This window comes from Epinephelus fuscoguttatus, linkage group LG7 (assembly GCF_011397635.1).
Source record: "Epinephelus fuscoguttatus linkage group LG7, E.fuscoguttatus.final_Chr_v1".
Taxonomy (NCBI): Eukaryota; Metazoa; Chordata; class Actinopteri; order Perciformes; family Serranidae; genus Epinephelus; species Epinephelus fuscoguttatus.
This window is the reverse complement of record NC_064758.1, coordinates 25,652,085-25,670,918: the sequence shown is the minus strand read 5'-3', so window position 1 is coordinate 25,670,918 and position 18,834 is coordinate 25,652,085. Positions and strand designations below refer to the sequence as shown.

Here is an 18,834-nt window from a genome sequence, read left to right as displayed (position 1 = left end):
ACACATACACACACACAGGGGAGCATACACAAGTGTTTGGCATTGGCAGTAATATTTATAAAGACCTTCCACTGAAAACATTTATCCCCAAACCCAGAGCAGCTCTTTGTGGAAGTGAGAACCAGAACAATGTCCTCACCTTGGGGTGTTGTCATCATTCCTGCTACCCTTGAGACAATGCATTGTGTTGTGTATATAAAAGAATTGAAGAAAATCCTCTCAACACGCCGTCCACACAGGTGATCCAGTTCACACTTGGTAACATCTGTGTGTAAAGGAGCAGGCTACATACAGTAATGTGTTTCTCTATATGAATTATCTTGTCATTTCATCCTCCTTGTTCTTAGAAATAGATAGCGTTAAGAAATCTGATGCAACTGTTGTTGAATCTTTGTGGAAAAAACGTGATCCTGTTCTACAAATGAAGTGTAACTGTTTCATCCAAAGGCAGCAGCCAAAGAGAAAGACTATTTGGTTTGATGATATAGCCCAAAACCCTGCATGGATTGCTGTCTGTGGTCAGCATGTGAACCAATAGGCCACTTGGGGTCACGGGGGCTCTGAAGACTATCCCAGCTGTCATTGGGCGAGAGGCAGGGTACACCCTGGACAGGTAACCAGACTATCACAGGGCTGACACATAGAGACAGACAACCATTCACACTCACATTCACACCTACGGGCAATTTAGAGTTATCAATTAACCTGCATGTCTTTGGACTGTGGGAGGAAGCCGGAGTACCCGGAGAAAACCCATGCTGACACGGGGAGAACATGCAAACTCCACACAGAAGGGCTCCCCACCCTGGGTTTGAACCTCCCACCCAAGCCAAGTGCTATCTGATTCCATTATATACAGAGAAGGCAGACATCTCTACAGCCTGTATCCTCAACACTCAGCAACTCACGCCAAAACACTGTAGATGAATAAATAGCACCACAGGTAGGAGGAAATATGTTATTTTTTGATTTGGGATGAACTGTCCCTCTAATAAGTGGAGCCATTTTCTTCTGAGCACAATGTAGAGACAAAACTGGCAAAAAAAACCCCACTCAAATCCAAAATGTAAAAAATAAAAAACACTTTTTTTGCATTTAATTCACAACCAGAGTGTTTATCATCAGCTTGGTTAGCTAGCTACAGATTACAGATGGCAACTTGTGGCTATACCAGACTTCTCTGTCTTCTGACCTCTTGTCCTTTTCACCAAACTTTAGTGCTGTTACTGCGGTGCTTTGGCTCGTTCCACTCAGGCTGACTTAAGTTAATAAGATTGCTTCTGCCTGCAGGCGAAAAATATTTTTGGTAAAAAGAAAAACTCAAGGTTCTCGGTTGGTTTTTCATTTCAGAACCTCGGACAGCAACCCCCAGGGGCATCACTGGACTAAATCTCTGCAACTAATGTCACTGGACTGTAAAAAATTGCCAACTACATGTGTATGCAACAACTGGAGCTTTAACTGAGGATTATGAAAGGAATCGTTGTCGCACTGTTAATATTGCTACAGTGACCTCCTATACCTCCCATTTTCTTGCTTTTTCAGGTATTATGATGACAAAATTTGGAAACTATTGTCACTTTTATGGCCAGATATCTTGACATTCAAAACTATAGTTGTAAAGGCTAAACATTACCGGTGAGCATGGTGCATCTGATAATCCGCCAGAGTAAAAACTGGTCAGGTTTCAGACGAGCGAGGCAAGGATTACTCTCCCTCTCTCTGTCTCCTGCGTGATTATATCTGATCACATCTGTCACAGGACCGGCGATGCTGTGTACTGTAGTTGCCCTTTTGACATTCACCATATTAGCTGTTAAATATTATATGTGGTTAGTGTGCGTGTGGAAGGACTGTGTGTGTCCCTTGATGTCATGGTTATTAGAATTCAGTGAGCTCTTGGCACTTGTTTTGTATGTGTGTGTGTGTGTGTGTGTGTGTGTGTGTGTGTGTGTGTGTATGTGTGGGGTATGCAACATATTTGGTATTATTTTTCATACTGCTAGTACTTGAACAACACATTTTTTCTCTCATATCGACCTCTCTTCTCTCTTTCCCATCCCCTCCCTATTTGCTCCTCCTCACTGTAAGGCGTACCATCACCACTTTAGGACGCAGGCATCAGTTGTATTTCATATTACAGATGAGATGTCATTCCAGCCATCGTTTCTCAGTGCGTAATCAGAAACTAACGACGGGTCAATTAAGTACAATCTCCCATTTCCAAGTGCTTTTAATTTTGCCATGACACACCCGAATGAACAAAAGATGCAACAGAGGGTAATGCGTAATGCTGGTGCGTTTTTAAGACTGTCCCGGAAAACGAAATGGGCTCTGATATATTTATGAGTAGCCTATTTGAATATGTCCTTTCTGTGGACAATGACCTTGTTTTAAAAAGGAGACAGTTTGGACTCGTGTGTGTGTGTGTGTGTGTGTGTGTGTGTGTGTGTGTGTGTGTGTGTGTGTGTGTTCCTGAGCGCGTGTCTACAAGACGGAGAGAGGGGCAGAGGGAGGCGGGCACGCCCAAGCGACGGTGTTGAATGGCACCCGTCTGTTGCTTCTTGTGTACATCGGTGCGCCCTGCGATTGGCGGCGGATGGGGAAAGGTATCCAGCGCTGGCGCGCCGTGGGCGGGTGGATGGCCTGTTTATAAACCCAGATCTTTCCTCGTGGGCGGGAACAGCAACAGTAGAGAGTGAGTGAAAGTGAAGCGCAGGGAGAGAGTGAGAGAGACGGCGGAGGAGAAGAGGCTGTGGTGGCGGCTGTGGTTGACCGGGGTTCGCGGAGGGGGCGAGGCGGCCGCCCCTGTATGCCTCTTCAACCGCGCATGGACGACCACCTCAGCCTCCTGCAATCACCCCCGCCGAGCGCAACCAAAACCCGGGGCGACAACCTGGTGAACCACGGATACACCGAGACAGAAGCCGACGTGATGACGGTCGTGGCGTGTGACAACATGCTGGAAGAGTCGGCGGCTCTCCCGGGCCACCACTCTCTGGACCGATACGAGCCGGATCACGAATGCTGCGAGAGGGTCGTCATCAACATATCAGGGTTACGCTTCGAGACGCAGCTCAAGACTCTCTCCCAGTTTCCAGAGACGCTGCTGGGGGACCCCAAGAAGAGGATGAGGTACTTTGATCCTCTCAGGAACGAGTACTTTTTCGATCGGAACCGACCCAGCTTTGATGCCATTCTGTATTACTACCAGTCTGGCGGGCGCATCAGAAGACCCGTGAATGTGCCCATTGACATTTTCTCTGAGGAGATCCGGTTCTATGAGCTGGGTGAGGAGGCTATGGAGAAGTTCAGGGAGGATGAGGGCTTCATAAAAGAGGAGGAGCGGCCGTTGCCAGAGAATGAATTTCAGAGACAGGTGTGGCTGCTCTTTGAATACCCAGAGAGCTCGGGTCCCGCACGGGGCATAGCGATAGTGTCGGTCCTGGTCATTCTCATCTCCATTGTCATCTTCTGCTTAGAGACATTACCGGAGTTCAGGGACGAGAACAGGGATCCGATCACCATTGCACCTGTGATTAATGGCACACTCCCATATTTCATCAGCCCCTTCTCAGACCCATTCTTTGTGGTGGAGACGCTGTGTATCATCTGGTTCTCCTTCGAGCTGCTGGTGCGCTTCTTTGCATGCCCGAGTAAAGCCACGTTCTCCAAAAACATTATGAATATTATTGACATTGTGGCCATCATTCCCTATTTCATCACCCTGGGCACAGAGCTGGCAGAGAGGCAGGGGAACGGACAGCAGGCCATGTCATTAGCCATTCTTCGCGTAATTAGGCTTGTTCGGGTGTTTCGTATTTTTAAACTCTCGCGTCATTCCAAAGGGCTCCAGATTTTAGGACAGACTCTAAAGGCCAGTATGCGCGAGCTGGGCCTGCTTATCTTCTTCCTGTTCATCGGTGTCATCCTCTTTTCAAGTGCTGTCTACTTCGCGGAGGCAGACGACCCAGATTCGGGCTTCAACAGCATTCCGGACGCATTCTGGTGGGCTGTTGTCACCATGACCACCGTGGGTTATGGGGACATGCACCCCGTGACAATAGGTGGGAAGATTGTGGGGTCTCTCTGCGCCATCGCTGGTGTGCTGACAATTGCCCTGCCTGTGCCTGTCATCGTCTCCAATTTCAACTACTTCTACCACAGAGAGACGGAGGGCGAGGAGCAGGCACAATACCTGCACGTGGGCAGCTGTCAGCCTCTAGCAGACACAGAGGAGCTGAGGAAGACTCGCTCCTCTTCCTCGCTCAGCAAGAGCGAGTATATGGTGATAGAGGAGCACGGGATCAACAGCGCGTTCAAACAACAGCCCAACTTCCCCACCACCGCGCAAAACAACTCGCAGAATTGTGTGAACATAAACAAAAAGATTTTCACCGACGTGTAGCCAATTTCCGAGTCATGGCCCTGAACACAGGAAAAAGGAGTGGTGTGTGTAAACACACAGCTGCTTCTGTCGCTGCGCTCCAGCGTGTGGAAGCAGATCAGATGAAGAAAGACAGGAATTAAAAGAGAGACAAATAAAGAAACCAAACCCTGTCTGTTCAGAGACGCTGCTTTGTTGCTCCATTCAAAGAATCAGGATTTTTTTCATTTCAGTGATCTGAATTCATAACTCTCTATGGTTTCCTTTTGCGCTTGGAGAGAAAGAGCTCCTTAAAGTATTAGGCCTACTATTCATCTCTGAGCTAGGGAGTCGACCTGTTGTGCATTGTGCAATAGCCAATATATCTTCACAACAGGTACTAATAGAAGCTTTATAACTGTGAAAGATGAGTGCAAATGTATGCTACTCGGAGAACACTCACATTGTATTAACATGCGTTATGAGTCGTGATTCGTCAGTCATAGCCTATGTATAATATTCAGAATAATTTAAATATGTGTGTGTGTTTAATAACACATGTAATGTCTGAAAAACACAGCTCTGCATATATTATCTCAATTAGACCGTTCTGTGATATGCCTTTATTGTGCGTTCAAGTCTAGTCCAAATGCTACTGTCTTTAAAAAATAACCCCCTATAATTTCGTGAACATGAACTGTCCCAGTAAGCGATTTAAATGCGTAAAACGGCACCACATAAACACAGGGGCCAGCCGACTGTCAGTGTCTCATTATCGGTGCAAGACACACGTGAAAGCGGAGAAAACACGGCGCGCTCTCACGCACACACACAGCGATCAAAGATGGAGCGTGCTTCTCTTTGGATGCCTCAAATATAGCCCGCTGTGATGCAGTCTCCATGACGACGGTTGTTTCCTCGGTAACCCCAGTCACCGTTACCATGGCACCCTTGTTTCCACAGTAACCCCCCTCCCTCCCCAACACCCCCACCCCCCCACCCCAGATGGCTCGGGAGCTATATTGAAGATTCTCATCTAAATAGCTCGTCTCCAGTCTCTAACAGGACTGTTTTTGTCAGCGCGCTCCGTCTGCGTAAAACACGAGCCCAAACATGCCCTGCGCCGCCGTCCCCAGTCAACAAGCTCAGTCAGTGACACACAGAAACAAATTGGAGTAAGAGGGTCTGTTTACAAACCGCCACTATGAGCTGCCCCCTCCCCTAGAAATAACTCGGGCACCAATCAAAGAGAAGGTGCAAAGCTGGGAGATGTGGAAGGAGAGGCAGCGCGTGAGGAATTATGAATGAACTGGGAGCACATTGTGTCTGGCTGTCCTGAGTGCGCTTCTGCTGGCCCTCACCAGAGGCTGCTGTTCTCCCACTGATGAAACTGGTAAGTTGTGAGCACTGTCATGCCCCTGTTTCTTTATGAACAATCCTTTTACCTTAAGCCATGAAACCAGTGTTTTGCTCTTTTACTGCTGTGTTTTATAGACATGTCAGTTCAGGCAAGTTCAATCTAGAGAATGGCAGCTTACTGAAATTACTTCACTCACATGTGCAGGTCAGAACATTTCCATACAGCCTCATACATTGATTTTAGAGTTAATCCCACAACATAATGTTAAAGAGAGGTGATTGTTTTATTGTCATAGCTTTTATGAATGCTTAGCAATATAGTGACGTCTCACAAAGTTGCAGCTGTGCACATGTTTAGACCTCAGTCAGACCGAGAGTGTAGGCTTTCCTGTTTTGCCAGTAGGGGATGAGGCTCCTGCAGAGTGTCCTGGTTGTCTTTCACCTTCAGCTGACTTTGTCTATGAAATAAATAAGAGCACTAACAGCATGCCCACCCAGCTTCGTCTCAGTGCTGCCCCCTGGTGGCCACCATCTCCTGCTAACAGAACAGGTGGCTCACCTGCTTTGTGACCTCAGTCTTCTTTTGCCGTTGATATCAGCGACAGAGGTCAAGTAACTGTGAGTTACCAGACAACGAGAATGAATCAATTCTGCACAGTTTTTATTACATTTATCATGAATGCAGATTGTTTTTTTGAATGCAAATTATCACTTGCATGCTTATAAGAATTTTATTTTATTGTAGAGCCAGTATTAGTGTTGCAACTTATGATTAATGTCACTATCAATTAATCATTTTGTCTATAAAATGGCAGAAGATAGGGAAAAATGTCTATCCCAGCTTCTCAGAGTCCAAGGCGATGACTTCAAATATCTTGTTCTGTCAGCACAAAACCCAAATTTATTGATTTTGATATGATATAAAACAGAGAAAGGCAGCAAATCTCCATATTTGTGAGGCTGAAAGCAGCATTTTCTGCCATTTTTGCATGCAAATTTTGATGATTAATCGATTATCAAAACAGTTTACGATTACTTTTCTGTTGGTCGACTAACCACTTAGTCGACTAATTGTTGCCGCCCTAATCGGTGCATGAATTTGGACTGTAAGGTCCAGAGAAAATTCTGCATGCGTCTCAACCTTGCGTTTTACATTCTTGCCTTTGAAACTGCTGCACTGCTTCCCCTGCACATTCCTGTCTGGATTTATGTTCAGATTTATGGTCACTGTCCTCCCTGGCTGTAATTACTTTAACTCAAACAGAAACGAGGGTGAGGAGGAAAGAAAAAATTAAAAAGGCAAGATGGGGACTCTATAAAGCCGCCATATTGTGAATCTGATTTAGTGCGAGTGTGTGCGCACTTGTTTGTAGTATACTAATACTACGTACACCTCTCCAGTCATGGTTGAGCGATAATTAGGGCAGTCTCATTAGCTGGCTCACCCTTAGGGCAGAGTGGGAGGTCCCACAGAATGAATGACCTCTTCATTGATTATTCCTTTCTGTTTTGACCCCTGACCTTGACTTCATATATATCCAGTGAAAACCTCCGTCGTCAGTCATCAGTTAAAAGGCCTGCTCATTTCTCAAGTCACATAAAAGCTCCAGTGAGGAGAAACACTGCTCTATTGATTGGTAAGCGAGATATAGGAGGAGGAGGAGAAGGAGACAGGAGCTCCTTGTTTATCATCTAACTGCATTGGTCAGTCTGGAAGCTACTCTCATGGGCACAGGCAGGATGGATTGTCAAAAACACGGATGTAATAAAGCGCTTTACCATGCACGCTCGTCTTTTCAATTCTTATTCTGTCCGCCTCTGCTAATGTGCATCTCCGCAGCTCGCTCCAGTTTTACATTTATTTCTGTCACAGACTCTAATTACCTCTCCCAACCTCTGCTCCTCATCCTTGAAGTTTACTACAGTGTCGACATTTAGTTGATGCTCTTATACAGCGTAAATTGCACTAAGTGAGCTGTTAGGATAATGGGGCCGCCGGTGGGGACGGTTCTCGAGAACATTTTGCCCTCTCTTGTTAAAGGACAGTGTCTCTTATCCAAAAGTTGCCTGCTCCTCTCTCCCCCTCTCATTTCCTCTCCTTCTGAGCTGACAGTGTTTACAGTTTGAGTTTTGCATGAGTGGTAATGAGACAGCAGGGAGAAGAGGAGCAGCCTTGCGTTGTTAATAAGACCACCGAGCTGTGTGATGGGGCTGGCTACGCTGTGTGGCTCTAACAGTTTTGCTTTTCCTCCTCCTCCTCCTCTTTCTCTGTCTCTCTCGCTCTCTCAGGTGAAAGTTGTTCCATTTTCTACACAGACCTCCTGGAACTCCTGATGACCCCAATTATACTGCCTCCCATTTAGGTAAACAGACTCCATTTGATACGGAGCGTAAATATGACACCTGCGAACCTCATGACTGACGATTACTTAGAAAGGTTTTCTCATTTAAGAGCTGTATGGGTTACCCATTAACCTGCAGTGACCTTTTTTTCTCTGTAGGGGGGCAATGACTCTGGTCTTCCTGTTGGGCCAGATTGGCCAAAGTTAGGAATTAAGACAGACTCCCACCGGATCAATTTTCTCTTCCCTCCTCCTCCTGACTGGTGTCCTCAAACCTGGACTCGGTGCCTACCAGTCATCCCCCTCCAGTGGATCACCACTCAATCCAAAATGCAATCAAAGAATGACAACATATTCCACGTACAGTTTTTGTAGCTGCAGTTTTCTGACTGCTTTTCCTCCGGAGTTAACGCACTGTGATTGGAACCATCACAGGATTCAGGCGGTGACAAAATTCAGCTGGAACTGTGTAACGGACTCAGACATTACTCCATACTGCTTTCTATATATAACTCAAAAGGACAGATTCTGGAAACAGCCAGCAATTTTGCAAAGCACATTTCACTCCTTGACTTTTATGGATTTCTACATTCTGCGTTCATGTTCCTGGGTAATGATATTCATTACGGACAATGACTGACAAACAGCTTTTGCTTGGAGTCAAAAGTGGCAAAATCTGAGGCCAACCATCATTTGCTGATATGAAACTGTGATACAAATCAAAGACTGTTAGCCATATGCCTTTTGTTAGCTCTGTGTGCTCTGTATTGCTAATATGTGAAACACACACCTACATACGTGTGCTGGTTGCAGCTATTCCCCTGACCTGCACGTGGAGAACAATACAGAGACATGCACATACACAAACACAGACACAGACACGCACACACATGCCTGCGAATGGCTCTATTTTATCCCAGAATGCACTGGTGTTTTTTGGGATGGGGCAGAATCATGTCAGGGGAAGGCTGTGTATGCCAGTATTTGTTCTGTGTTATTCTGTGCTGTCTTAAACATGACCCATATAAAGAGATTATGAGTTGTACTGTCGTTATTGGAGAGGAGCCGCAGTCTGGTTTCACTCAATTACTGGGAGAATGGTGCTCATTGATGTCTGGGAGAATATCTAGGTCCAATTACAGTCCTTTATTATGTGTGTGTACAGTATGTTTCGATTATGTCATGGCTCAAGACATTTGAAACAAATAACCTTTTCTGTGTGGATGTTTCTGAGCAGTTGATCCACTTCTATCATTCACTCTGATATAGCGTTGTTTACAGCAACCTATTTAATATGTAGTTTATTCTTTAAAGGGTAACTTCACAATTTTTTTTAACCTGGACCCAATTTTCCCATGTTCCTGTGTCCAAGTCCAATGGGAAAAACAAGTTTTAAACTGGTCCAGTATTGAGCAAGAGTGCTGGAGCTAGAAGCCACAGTACAGGCTGCAATGTAACCAGTTGGGGCATTTGTGCACTGTGACTTTAGGTCCAATAAGAATGCTTGTTTTGTCACTATGTCTGAAGACATGGAAAGGATCCCTCCAGAGACAGACCTCAATGCTGATCAGATCAGATCGATGGATAAAAAGAGCAGCTGCTGCAGAAGCACGTGAAAGCAAACTTGCCTTTGCTGGTCAGACCCACCACTAGACCGCAGGGTGCATGGTTTCAGTGGCAACGCAACACGACAGTTTAATCTAAAGTTGGCTGCAAAAAGGATAGCAACAATAAGGAACAGTTAAGTTTCACTTTCACTGCGCTTGACGCTCTGCTGCTCCGTCTGTGCCCAGAAAACACTCTACTGAGACAAAGAGAGATTAGAGCAGGTCCAAAAAAATCAAAATGTGGCAGCGAATGCCAATATTGTGAATGAGCACCAAGCCTTGACCTTTGTGTTAAATGTAAAAGAGTGAGATCCTTTTTGTTTAACCAGAAACATCCCCAAAATCACCATTCACAGTTTCACCAGACTCCATTTAAAAGAACGTAATTTCAGCTTGTATTTTCTCATCTATTTGTGAATTAAGGGTTTATTTTAACCACACCAGACTTGGTGATTGTTGGAACAGTGGGAAGATGGACTAAAATGTTTTTTTGTGAGTTTTAATTTGTTCCTGTCGACTTGTGTGTTCTACTGTGATAAAATAGCTGTTCATGTAAAGTCTGGTGGATTTGGTGATAGCAATTTCAGGGCTGATCTGGTTGAACAAAAAGGATTTTACTCCAAAACAAAAAGATCTGTCTCTGTAGGAATCCTTTCTATAATACTGTCAGAGACCTAGAATAATAACGTGAGCCTGTCAGTGACAAAAACAAGTACTTTTAGTGGACATTAACTGACAGTGCACAACAGCGCAGCCTGTTTCATTGCTGCTGGCTGCACCCCTCTCTTTCAATGCTGGACCAGTTTCAAAGTTTGTTGTTAACATTTGTCACTTAGACACATAACATGGGTAAAAAAGGTCCAGGTAGAAAAATACCAAAGTTACCCCTTAAATGGATAAACGTGGAATAAGGGCAGATAAAAACATCAAAATGTAATATGCTGTTGATACACAGGAAATGTTAGTGTCTCCTATGCAGAGCCACACAGAGTGACAGTGCTTTAACTTTTCAACAGCATTTGTCACACAGCCCTTTTGAAGGCTGGTTGCAGAAAAACAGACAAACAGAACAACTGAGGTCTCCACTGTGGTTGAGCTGAAGACAGAACAAGGCCCCTCTGTAAAGGGGGTGACTGGGTCAGTCCTTTACAACAAGGACCCTTTGGAATTCTTTTGAATTGTCCAGATTAGTTCTTTTGTAAAACCAAGTGCTTCACTTTTGAGCTTCATATTGCTCTGCTGTAAGTTTAGCTTGTAGTGTTGAATTTCTCCGTTTTTGGATGATTACAGGGTCAAATAATAATGTTCATCGCCATCCTAGAGTGACAGTTTTTTAAAAGTGAACAACAGTGTTGTCACGCAGCCCTTTGGAAGGCTGGTTGCAGAAGAACAGGCTCGAACAACAGAAGTCTCCACTGTGGTGGTGCTGAACAGAACAAGGCCCCTCTGTGAAGGGGTGATTGGGTTAATCCTTTACAAGGAAGGCCCCACAAATCCTATTTAATCTCTCCCAAATTCTGATTTTTCTCAGATTCTTTCTTTTTTTTTACCAAATTCCATGTGTTCAGTGTCAATTTTTCTGAATTAAGTGTTTTCTGATTTAAGCAAATCTAGTCAACAGAAAGAATTAGTAATCATGAGGTGGGTGAACAAAATGTCAGCAATTCAAGAAGAAAATATTCAACATTTAATGAATATCAATGAATTTGATGTATTAGAAAGCAAACATTTCATCCTTTTGTAAAAATAAGTGCTTCACATCTGAGCTTCATAATGCTCTGCTCTTAATTTTGCAGTTAATGTTGAATTCTTTGGTTTTTTGGATGACTGCAGGGTCCAACACTAACGCTCGCTGTCAACCCAACATCAAAGAATGAAGTAATTTGCCAATTTATCTTATTTTCATACATACATGTAATTTGAGAAGCAGAAGTCGTCTAATGTGTATTCTCAACCCCTTCTTATTCCAACTCGTCGAATTCCACCGCTTTGTCACTGGACCTAAACGTCAAAATATGTTGCACTAGGTAGCCTCCTGTGTCGGTTTTGGACATTTACAAACTGTGCCTCAACAGACACTTGCTACATGCATTGTGTCTTTTCAAAATTCATACAGTGTTTTCAAAATAAAATTACTGCATGTGTGGAACATTTCATTTTTAGGTTTCTTTCCTTAAGTTCCGGCAACAAAAGCATGTAGTTATAGTTATAGGAAAAAAAATCATGGTTTGGCTTAAAAAAGTATGGTTCTTACTAACGTAATATCATGTCACATGACATACAGTACTTCATGTTACATATGTTACTAATGTAGCATGCTACACATGCTAGCACAAAATAACTGCATTAACCTTTGGTTTCAGATGGGAAACAAATAGTGGGTTCCCAGGTGAAGGTCCAGTGTTTGCTTGACCCATCCACCACCTCTCCGACCTGCCCTATACGGAGCCCAGAAATCACCAGCCTCCATTTAAAAAACATTAATTGTACCATTTATTTTCTCATCTAACTGGGAGAATAAGGGGTTAATTTCAACCACACCAGGCTTGGCTATTGTTGGAACAGTGGAAAGACGAACCAAAATGTTTTTTGTGGGGTTTTTTTGTTTCTGACGACTTGTGCATTTTACAGTGATAAAATTGCTGTTTATTTAAAGTCTGATGGGTTTGGTGATAGCAATTTCTGGGCTGATCTGGTTAAACAAAAAGGATCTTATGCTTTAACAAAAAGGTCTGCCTCTGTAGGGATCCTTTTTATAATACTGTCAGACACTTAGAATAATAATGTGAGCCTGTCAGTGGCAAAAACAAGTACTTTTAGTGGAAATATACTGACAGTGCACAAATGCTCTGAGTGGTTAAATTGCAGCCTGTTTAATTGCTGCTGGCTGCACCCCTCTCTTTCATTACTGGGCCAATTTTGAAAATTGTTGTTACCATTAGTCACTGAGGGTGCTTTTACACCTGCCCTGTTTGGTTCGGTTCAGTAGAGCTCAAGTGCGGTTTGTTTGAGCAGGTGTGAACACAGCAATCGCACTTGGGTGCACACCAAAGCAACCAGACTGAGAGCTTGTTGAAGAGGTGAATATGCTGTTGATACAGAGGAAATGTCAGTGTTTAAGAAGTGCGTCCCATGCAGAGCCACACAGAGTGACAGTGTTTTAAAAGTGAACAATAGTGATGTCTCGCAACCCTCTTGAAGGCTGGTTGCAGAAAAACAGACTTGAACAACTGAGGTCTCCACTGTGGTTGTGCTGAGGCCCCTCAGTAAAGGGGCCTTGTTCTGTCTTCAGCACAACAAGGCCCCTCAGTAAAGGGGGTGACTGGCTCAATCCTTTATGACGAGGGCCCTGTGGAATCCTTTTAAGTTTTATGTCCAGATTAATCCTTTTGTAAAATAAAGTGCTTCACATTTGCGCTTTTTTTGCTCTGCTGTAAGTTTAGCTTGTAATACTGAATTCCTCCGTTTTTGGATGATTACAGGGTCCAACAGTAATGTTCATCACCAACCTAGAGTGACAGTGTTTTAACATGAACAACAGTGTTGTCACGCAACCCTCTTGAAGGCTGGTTGCAGAAAAACAGACTTGAACAACTGAGGTCTCCATTGTGGTTGTGCTGAAGACAGAACAAGGCCCCTCAGTAAAGGGGGTGACTGGTTCAATCCTTTATGACGAGGGCCCTGTGGAATCCTTTTAAGTTTTTTGTCCAGATTAATCCTTTTGTAAAATAAAGTGCTTCACATTTGCGCTTTTTTTGCTCTGCTGTAAGTTTAGCTTGTAATACTGAATTCCTCAGTTTTTGGATGATTACAGGGTCCAACAGTAATGTTCATCACCAACCTAGAGTGACAGTGTTTTAACATGTACAACAGTGTTGTCACGCAGCCCTCTTGAAGGCTGGTTGCAGAAGAACAGACTTGAACAACAGAAGCCTCCACTGTGGTTGAGCTGAACAGACAGAACAAGGCCCCTCTGTAAAGGGGTGACTGGGTCAGTCCTTACAAGGAGGGCCCCATGGAATCTGTTAAATTTTCTCCTAGATTTAGTTTTAGTTTTTCTGAATTTGGTGTTTTCCGATTTAAGCAAATTTTGTCATTAGTGTCTAATGTGTATCTTCAAGGCGCTCACATCCCAACTCGTCAAATACCACCACTTTGTCAGTGGACCTAAATGCAAAATATGATGCACTAGGTAGCCTCCTGCATGGCTTTTAGACATTTACTAACCGCACCTCAATTGATGCTTGCTACATGCATTGTGTCTTTTCAAAAAACATTTCTGTCTTCACAGGAAACGCGCAGTTTCTGCTCGTTACATGCATACAGTATTTTCAGAAGAAAATTACTGCGTGGGTGAAACACTTTGGTTTTAGGTTTATTTCCTTAAGTTTAGGCAACAAAAGCATGTGGATAGGTTTAGAAAAACCTGCATTAACCTTTAGTTTCACATGGGAAAGAAATAGTGGGTTCCTGGGTGAAAGTCCGGTGTTTGTTTGACCAGTCCAAAACCTATCCCACATGCCCTATACAGACTTTCTCGGTCTGTGTACTTTACTGGTTGCCAGCGTTGTTAGAAATAGCTGCTCAGTGTGTATCATACTGCAGCAAAGAGTGTCTAAGTGTGTTCATGTCGTACCCACTTAGACAAGTTGCTGACAAAGCAGCATTTGATGAGATCTGTAGTGGCTGGCAGCATCAGAAATTGCCGCTGCCCGGTGTAAAGCTGCTTCACTGCCCTGTGCATTGGTATGTGATACCAAAGTCATTGACAAAGCAGCTGTGTTTGACGAGTTGGGAGTGAGAACAGGCCAGTATCATGGGCTGTTTCAATGCATTTACAGGTGGTTTGACCACGGGGATACAAGTGATGGCTGACTTGATACACAGACATCAGATGCTGCCTGTCGATCACCCGGACAGGATTTGATCCAGCTTGGCTGACCAAGAAAAAATCTGCAGTCAAGAAAATGTTAAAGTTGGAAACAGACACAGGCAGAGTGGAGCGAAGTGTCAAAGAGTGAAGCAGAGGAGCCCAATCAGCTGCCCAGTGAGTTAACTTCTTACACCCAATGTGTGTGGAGGAGCCAAGCCCCACCCTCGCGAAACACCAACACAGAGAACACAGAACAGAAGCAGCATGCCTGTAAATGACATCAAAATATATCAACATAGTTTTTTCTGTTTATTCAGCCGAGGCACTGTGAAAAACAAAATGCTTCTAATAGTAGGGAAAACCCTGAGTTTTATTAATTGCATCCAGGTTTCAGCAAATTGTACAATATTCCATGTTTCACAGCAGATTCCATTTTTAATATCCGGCTCCATGATTCCCTTGTGTTTTCCACAATGGGGAAATCATAGCGCTCTATATGAGAGTATACTGCGTTTCCAATATTTGGCAATATCGATGCAATAGAAGGATAATAGTAGAAAATAAGAGACACTGTTCTGTCTGACAGATTTAAGAACTGCAACACCACAAGGGATTTATATTTGGATTGGAAAAGACATGGGGATTCCCAAATTTAAGAGAACATCATTGCCACACATTTGGCTGCTCCTTGAACTGCACGGCTGGACCTTAAAGAGAACTGAGCTGTGTATGAGTCCAGTGGAAAACTTCATATCATCTCTGTGCCGCAGGAGGTAAATATTAACATTCTAACAGAGGTTTTCAGCCATCACACTGTCATCTTGTGTATGAGCAAGTGTGCTTTATTGCTCCAGTGAGCCCACCAGCTCGCTAATAACTCTGCCATCTCTTCAGGCTATTGTGTGTCCGCGAGTATCAAACTGCCTTTCTTTCAGGCATATTGGAAATGTGCTGATAGTTGTAGTCTAAATACTCTCAATGTTTATCAGTACAGCACAATTATGGGCACTGATTGTCTCCTGTAAACTCCTTCTGGCTCTTTGCCTGTCTTCCTGTTTCTCTGACTTTATTACTAAACATGTTGGTGAAAGATACTCTGAGATCACAAAAATACCTATGATGTCACCAAAGCTTACCACCAGCCATGGCGCTACACCAGGAAATCTCCATAGCAACAAGGGAGGGTTGTCAGCAAGATGAATAGAAGGAGCATATGCAAGAAATTCAGCCCTCTAGAGGTGAATTGAAGGGATCATCACTTAAGCTGTCTGTGATACTATCAGCTGCCTTTATGTATACAAGGGCGAGCATTGGCTGTGTGTCATTTTGTGTGCCTCAATGTGTTTTGAGGTAATGTATACAGTGTGTGTGTGTCTGGCAGAGGATCAGTGTATTGCCCTACAGGCAGACTGAGTCTCAACCATGCAGGGACTCTATTTCAACAGCAGGTCTAATGTAAGATGAGTTAAGACAATACCAACACAACCCAACACCAGATTCTATAGACACACAACATACCGATTACAGGGCTGAATGGCAGCAACAGCACATAATAAGCATGTCCTGATATTTCTGGAAATTATTTTAAAGCTCCAATAACTGATTTAATTTTTGTTGGGTGGGGAGGAGAAAAAAGGAGTCAAAATAACATAGACGCATCACTTTTTTTTTTAGTATTTTATTTTGATTTGTTTTTAAACAAACTCCACATCCACTTACATATAATAAAATACAAATTAAGCCACTAAGAGTAAGTAAAGCAGTGATAGAGACAAACAATTTAAGACAGATAGGCTAGCTTTAACCACAATAGTATGGTCTTTCACAACGCTTGTGTGATCAATAGAAACCGTGCAGGCAATCAATCATGTGATGGGAGATTCTTCATGTAGCTGACAAAGATTTGCCATTTCTAAAGTCAAAAAAATCCCCCAGAGATCCAGACGTTACATTTTGGATTTGCTGTACCTCATACTTCATTCTGCTTACCTTAGTCTGCAGCCGATCACGACACAAAAGTGGACAAGGTACAAAACCTGATCAAATGTTATGGTTGAAACTTGTTTATTTGTGCTAAATAACATTTGTAGTTTAATACTGCATACAAATTTGTTTAATTTTAGCATTAGTAACGAGGCACTCTTAATTAAAAAGTACTCGTTTGAGGACATTGGGACTTTATTACTGTATTATCGCAGCATTTTATATATGTAACTGGTGGACTCTAGTGATGTCTGCGTTGTGTCGATATAAAGACGCCCAGACTGTGGATATCTTCAGAGGCAATCTCTGTTTATTCCTCTCCTGAAGGCAAGTAGCAAAAACAAAATTCTCCATCATACACAACCATACAAACTCCAGCCCCTCTCCCAAGGAGCACAACAGCAAAAGGGCGCCATGTTACATTTAATTAAGTACAATGAAACACAGAAAACATACCTGACAACAAAATCCTCCTACACAGGGACATCTAGGGTGCTTTGCTTGGCCTGCTGCCCCCGTGACCTGGCTTCGGATAAGATGAGATGAAAATGGAGGGATGTATGGAATGGATAACATGAACTTATGAAGGTAGTTTAACAGCGCTAAAACATGGAAATTACCACAAGAGCAATGTTGCTTACCTCTCCCACAGTGCACAACAGCAAAAGGAGAGAGGTAAGGTGGGAGACACCCCTTTATAGTTCGGGTACCCCCAAAGGTGAACGTAGGGGTACAGAAACTGAGTATCAAACGTTCCACATGTTGAGTACAGAGGCCTAAGCATGTCAGGTAATAACAACTGAAACAAATTTGTGGAATTATAATACTCAACATTACAATGTACATTTGACTTGTCACCCATATTACTGCTGTGTAATTGACCCTGCTACATAAAGACCAGTCAGGTGTGACAGACTGTTCCTACAGACAAAAAGGACATTTCTATCTTGGAGTGTGGAGCAAGGAAAAATCCTGCAGAGCTACAAAATGAACAAATCAAATGACTTTTAGAATTGTTGCATAATTTGCGATTTTGTTTAGTACAGCCATGTTCAGGCATTGAAATATTCACCTGACCCATAGTGTTACAAAATGTTGCATCGTTTTCAGTTTTGCTGTTGCACAAAATGATCCGGCATTGAAATAAACTGTTTATACTTCATCACACACTTGTGACTATTAAAAAATAAACCCATCGTCTTCATACAAGGACATCTTTTTTTTTTTTCCAAAAACTACTTACTGTTCACAGACAATGATTCATTCTGTATATTTATCAAGTCCTACTATTCCCAAATAGGGAGGAGACATTTAAAGTGCATACCAAACAAAAGCTCGGGTCTCATGAGAATATTCCTCAGTTTATAAGTTATCTTTTCCAGACGTATGCAGCTGTTCACCCCTGGCCAGTGGGATTTCTGCAAGCTTGATGGAATTACTATGTGTAAGATTTTTAGGGGTTGCCCAAAAGGCAAATCTTGGAATCCATTTGGAAACTTACTCCATGGATTGTGGATAAACTAAAGCGTCACAGATTCCCTGCACCACCATATCATCACCTTTAAGCTGATTTAACAGTTGCTTATTTACACATCCAGCGAGAAGTGACATTATCATTCATTTGGAGTTATGTTTGTTTCCCTCTGTTTTTGGTCTCTGCCAACTGCTTCAGAAAATATCTGGCGCTTTAGCTGCTAAATGCTCCACTTTGTTTACCAGCTATTTGCTAATTGTGTCTGCCATTGGTGCTGGGCCGAGCCGAAAACATCGCTGTGAGAGTGAACTGAAACAGTAAAGCTGTGCGGCTTTACAGAACTGAGGGTAATAATTATTTGTAGGGTCATGACTGTGAGCTAACCCTTTAACATTATCACATTGTTTGCATGTTGTCAATCCAGAGATTTTATTGTTAAAGCATTGATTATAGGTGCTTTAAAGGTACATGCATTGTTTTGTTTTTCCTTACCCAAACCCAGGGTGTAATGAGGGCATTGTATGTTGTAACGCCCTCTGAGACAAATTTCTGATTCTAGGTTACATAAGGAAAGCTGAATTGACTTGAATTGATTAAAGACCCATTTTAAAAATCTATTAACCTTGCAAGACCTTTTGAAACATCCCTACTAATGATTGGACATTATCCTAACACACGAAACATGACATTAAATCAGATAAAACTTTGTCGTCCTTCACACCTGCCTCCCTCAGTGCATGCGGCTCACTTTACATGACTTTCACTTGTGTGATATTTCCATGTTCACTGGCAGAGCCACGCCATTGGCAGCTGGGAAGGACGGTTGCTAA

At 43.1% G+C, this 18,834-nt stretch overlaps 1 protein-coding gene across 1 annotated transcript; it reads left to right on the top strand.

Moving 5' to 3' along the window:
- The first annotated feature begins 2,480 nt into the window (after positions 1 to 2,480).
- On the top strand, positions 2,481 to 9,103 carry LOC125892388 (potassium voltage-gated channel subfamily A member 3). The gene is made up of 3 exons (XM_049582380.1): positions 2,481 to 5,759; positions 8,015 to 8,088; positions 8,227 to 9,103. The coding sequence occupies exon 1, from the start codon at positions 2,813 to 2,815 to the stop codon at positions 4,406 to 4,408; it is 1,596 nt and encodes a 531-aa protein (XP_049438337.1). The 5' UTR covers positions 2,481 to 2,812; the 3' UTR covers positions 4,409 to 5,759; positions 8,015 to 8,088; positions 8,227 to 9,103.
- Positions 9,104 to 18,834: the final 9,731 nt, after the last annotated feature.